Source organism: Orycteropus afer, unplaced genomic scaffold, assembly GCF_000298275.1.
Source record: "Orycteropus afer afer isolate SDZICR_OR568_19922 unplaced genomic scaffold, OryAfe1.0 scaffold00001, whole genome shotgun sequence".
In the NCBI taxonomy this organism is placed as follows: Eukaryota; Metazoa; Chordata; class Mammalia; order Tubulidentata; family Orycteropodidae; genus Orycteropus; species Orycteropus afer.
Window position 1 is genome coordinate 37905318 of NW_006921588.1, and position 4798 is coordinate 37910115.

A 4798-nucleotide genomic window follows, 5' to 3' on the forward strand; every position below is an offset into this window, starting at 1 on the left:
AGCACCTGAGAGAGAGTGGGCACCTCCCAGAACATTGTTTTGTGCCATGCTCAACAGAAATACTCCAGGTGGACAACTTCAGCCATCAGGAGCTCCTCAGTTGCTCATAGAAAATCCCACCTTGGAGTTTACAAAGACTTATGGGTAGAAAAGCCACACTAAGTAATTTACTACACCACAGTAAGCATGTTATTGGGTTTAAATAAAACAGTCCTAATTCCTTCTGTCATATAAATCAAAACGTGTAGTTAAATTATATGACTCAAAATTTAGTTTTTTTACTTACTTGTTTACTTTCTGCCTGTTGTCTGTTTGATGTAAGTGAAGTACATTTACTTTTCAATTTTCACCGCATGGTCCTCCAGGATTTTCATTGATTAGTGTATAAAAACAATTCTGCTTATTAGAGTATTATACTAGATAGCCAGTGTTTCTACAGTCAACTTTATGATACAGAGAATGCACTTTCTACTAAGTACTCCATAGATCATCTGAGAGAAAGGTGGGACACATACACATATAACACCTATTGTTGATTGTGGAAATTGGAAGCTATAGTATTTTGTTGACTCAAAATATGAGTCAACAAAATATGAGTCAATTCCAACTCATAGCAACACTATGTATGAGAGTAGATTGCCCACCCAGTCTTTCTTCCGAGGAGTGATTGGTGGGTTTGAACCAACAGCCTTCTGATTAGCAGCCAAATGCCTTAGGCTACATACATAGAGCTCCTGTGTATAAGAGAATGAAACACTGCCCAGTCTGAGACATCATAATTATTGGCTATGTTTTGAGACCATTGTTGGAGTCACTGTGTCAGTCCGTGTCATTGAGGGTCTTCTTCTTTTCCTCTGACTCTCTACTTTACCACGCATGGTATCCTACTTGTGTTTGAAATGTCACACTATGAATAAAGATGAAATTAACAAGGCAAAATAAACCATTGTCATCAAAGTTTTGTACTAATTTGCGTGGCATTATCTCCAATAACTATTCTATCTCCAGGAAAGAGATCAGTGAGGTTAATCCGTATCTTGTTTAACACAGTTGACCCTGCCAGATGTAAATTAAAGTGTTTCATTTAGTTTCTCCCTTTTTTTTTTTTTTTTTTTTTGTAAGACAAATAACTAATAGTAACAAAATACACTGTTTTGGAAAAGTGTCCATTTTACCAAACTTCTTATACCTTACACTATTCCTTGTAACTGGAACTGGACCACCATATGAAAGCTAGTATTTGACAGCAGCATTTCCTCACAGTTGTATTTTTTCTTTGCTATTGAATTTCCAGTAATTGGCAAAAAGAGCTGATTACTTCAGTCCATCTGTCTTTTGAAATTATTGTCTATTATCTCATCATGTATGTGTATTTGAATGATATCAATAAATAACATATAATACCATATCTTCCAGGGAAGCACACATTATTGTATATAATACAAGCAATGAAGAAATGACAGTTGACAGCGCACAAAACTTGAAGTCACTGGGCTTAGACCAAGAGAAAGGTGAGTTATGTAAATAATGATACCCAATACTTTCATAGCACTTACTGTGAGCCAAGGACTATTCTTACCAATTTACACATATGAACTCATTTAATCTTGACATTAATTCATTTAATACTTGTCACACTTATGATGTAGGTATTATTTATTTTAGTATTTACCATTTTATAGATCGTCTAACCCTAAACTCACTGCTATTGAGTCGGACCCAACTCATAGCAACCCCTCTTAGGTTTCTGAGGTGGTATCACTACAGAAGTAGATTGCCCAACCTTCCTTCCAAGGAGTGGTTGCTGGGTTTGAACCACCAGTCTTCTGGTTAGCAGTCAAATGCCTTAGGCACTACGCCACCAGGGCTTCTTTACAGATGATAGAGCCATAAAAAGGTAAGTAACGTGCCCCAAGTCCTACAATTATGTAACTTTATTTCCCCATACCATCTCCACTTCAAGACAGTTTCTTTCCTTGTGCATAATAAAGTTTTCTCAGTTCTGTCATAGATGCTTACCATCTATTATCGCCTATTGACTTCTGTCCAAATCCTACCACTTCCCTTGTTTTTCTACTTGATTACTAGAATCTATGTACTTCTGTAGTCTTGACTCCTCAACTAACTTAACCTGTCTTGAATGAAAAGAAATTATATCTGATACTTTTTTTTTAAACTCCTCATAGCGCCTAACAGAATATTGAGTTCATACCAAAAAAAACAAACTCACTGCCATCAAGTCAGTCCTGACCCATAGCGACCCCTCATTGGGTTTCTGAGGCAGTATCTATACAGAAGTACATTGCTCTATCTTCCTTCTGAGGAGTGGGGGGTGGGTTTGAACTGCCAGCCTTCTGGTTAACAGTCAAATCCCTTAGGCACTACGCCACCAGAGCTCCCATTGAGTACATAGTAGAGACTTTATAAAATATGTCCTGAAGAATGAATTGCCAAAACAATGATACTACAGCAAGAGGATGCAAAGACTGTACAATAATATTTTAAGGGGATAAAGAAGTGGCTCCTGAAACTTATAGTCCAATTTGTTATATCAATGTATAAAACTGAATTAAGATTCTGAGAACTAGAAAACATAATGATACAAATATTGATACAAATACTGATATTTGGATAAGACAGACAAGCCCGGTGTTAAAAACCTCTGTATCATTGTCTAAGTGTAGTATAAATATATTTATAAGTTAACTTGAATATGTACATCCTTGGTTTATTTTCCCCCATGTTCAATACCATACTGAGACACATTGTTGAGCATGTCTAAAGTATATAGTTTCCCCAATTCTTTTCCCCTTGGTTCAATTTCTGATATGTCTAGCACTAGATATGTCTAGGTATCTAGTGCTGCTGTAACAGAAATACCACAAGTGGATGGCTTTAACAAACAGAAATTTATTCTCTGACAGTTTTGGAGACTAGAAGTCCTAATCCAGGGTGATAGCTACAGAGGAAGGCTTTGTTTTTCTGCTGGCTGTGAGGGAAGGTCCTTGTCATCAGTCTCCCCTTGGGTCTAGGAGATTCTCAGTGTAGGGACCCCACTTCCAAAGGATGCATTCACACCTGGCTCTTATTTCTTGGTGGTAGGAGGTCCCTCTGAACTCTGCTTATTTATTTGATAATCTCTTTTATGTCTCAAAAGAGATTGATTCAAGATATAACTTAGTCCTGCAGATTGAATTCTATCTCATTAACATAACTGCAACTAATCCTGCTTCATTAACATCCTACAGGTTAGGATTTACAATGCATAGGAAAATTACATCTGATCACAAAATGAAAGACAATTATGTAATACTGAGAATGATGGCCTAGCCAAGTTGACAAATATTTTTGAGGAATAAATTCAATCTATAACAATGTACAATGATGACAGTTGCATTCCTATTGAGAAATCATGATTTAAAGCAGCTTCTTTCTGAAATCAGAGTCAAATTATTTTTGTGAAGACTTTGACATCAGTTTAGTGCTAGGGTCACAGGTACATTTACATAATAAAAATTATCTTAATTGCTCTTGATTTGCAAAAACCTTTATCACTTTAGGTGATTTTTAAAGAAATAAGTTCTGTTATTATTTCCAAGAAATAAGTTCTTATAAATAAGTTCACCAGTGATCAGAAACCAGATGAATTGTGGGATGACATCAAGAGCGTCATTCATGAAGAAAGTAAGAGGTCACTAAAAAGACAACAAAAAAGAGAGGACCAAAATGGGTGACAGAAGAGACTCTGAAACTTGCCCTTGAGCAGAGTAGCTAAAGTAAATGGAAGAAATGACAAGATGAAAGAATTGAACCAAAGATTTCAAAGAGCAGCTAAAGAAGACAAAGCCAATTACTGTAATGAAATGTGCAAAGATCTGGAGTTAGAAAACCAAAAGAGAAGAACATACTCGGCATTTCTCAAGCTAAAAGCATGGAGGAAAAAATTTAAGTCTCGAGCTGCAATATTGAAAGATTCTAAGGGCAAAACATTGAATGATGCAGGGAACATCAAAAGAAGATGGAAGGAATACACAGAGTCACCGTATCAAAAAGAAGTGGTCGATCTTCATCCATTTCAGGAGGTGGCATATGATCTAGAACCAATGATATTGAAGGAGGAAGTCAAAGCTGCAGTGAAGGAATTGGAAAAAAAAACAAGGCTCTGGGAATTGACGGAATACCCATTGAGATATTTCAACCAACGGATGCTGCACTCACTCGGTTATGCCAAGAGATTTGGAAGACAGCTGCCTGGCCAACTGACTGGAAGAGATCCATATTTGTACCCATTCCAAAGAAAGGCGATCCCACAGAATGTGGAAATTATCGAACAATATCATTAATATCGCACGCAAGTAAGATCTTACTGAAATAATTCAAAAATGGTTGCAGCAGTATATTGACAGAGAACTTCCAGAGGTGCAAGCTGGATTCAGAAGAGGACATGGAACAAAGGATATAATAGCTGCTGTCAGATGGATCTTGGCTTAAGGCAAAGAATACCAGAAAGGTGTTTACTTGTGCTTTATTGACCATGCAAAGGCATTTGATTGTGTGGATCATGACAAATTATGGATACCATTGAGAAGAATAGGAGTTCCTGAACACTTGATTGTACTCATGAGGAACCTGTACCTTGACCAGGAGGCTGTCATTCAAACAGAACAAGGGGACACTGCGTGGTTTAAAATCAGGAAGGGAGTGTGTCAGGGTTGTATCCTTTCCCATACTTATTCAATCTATATGCTGAGCAAATAATCTGAGAAGCTGGACTATATGAAGAAAAATGTGGCATCAG

At 37.0% G+C, this 4798-nt stretch overlaps 1 protein-coding gene across 1 annotated transcript in view; it reads left to right on the forward strand.

Annotated features, from left to right (window-relative positions):
- The window catches only part of COBLL1 (cordon-bleu WH2 repeat protein like 1), a 95230-nt gene that overhangs the window by 68492 nt on the left and 21940 nt on the right, over positions 1–4798 (forward strand). The window contains 1 exon segment of the mRNA XM_042780359.1: positions 1417–1511. Coding sequence (XP_042636293.1) covers positions 1417–1511 — 95 coding nt within the window.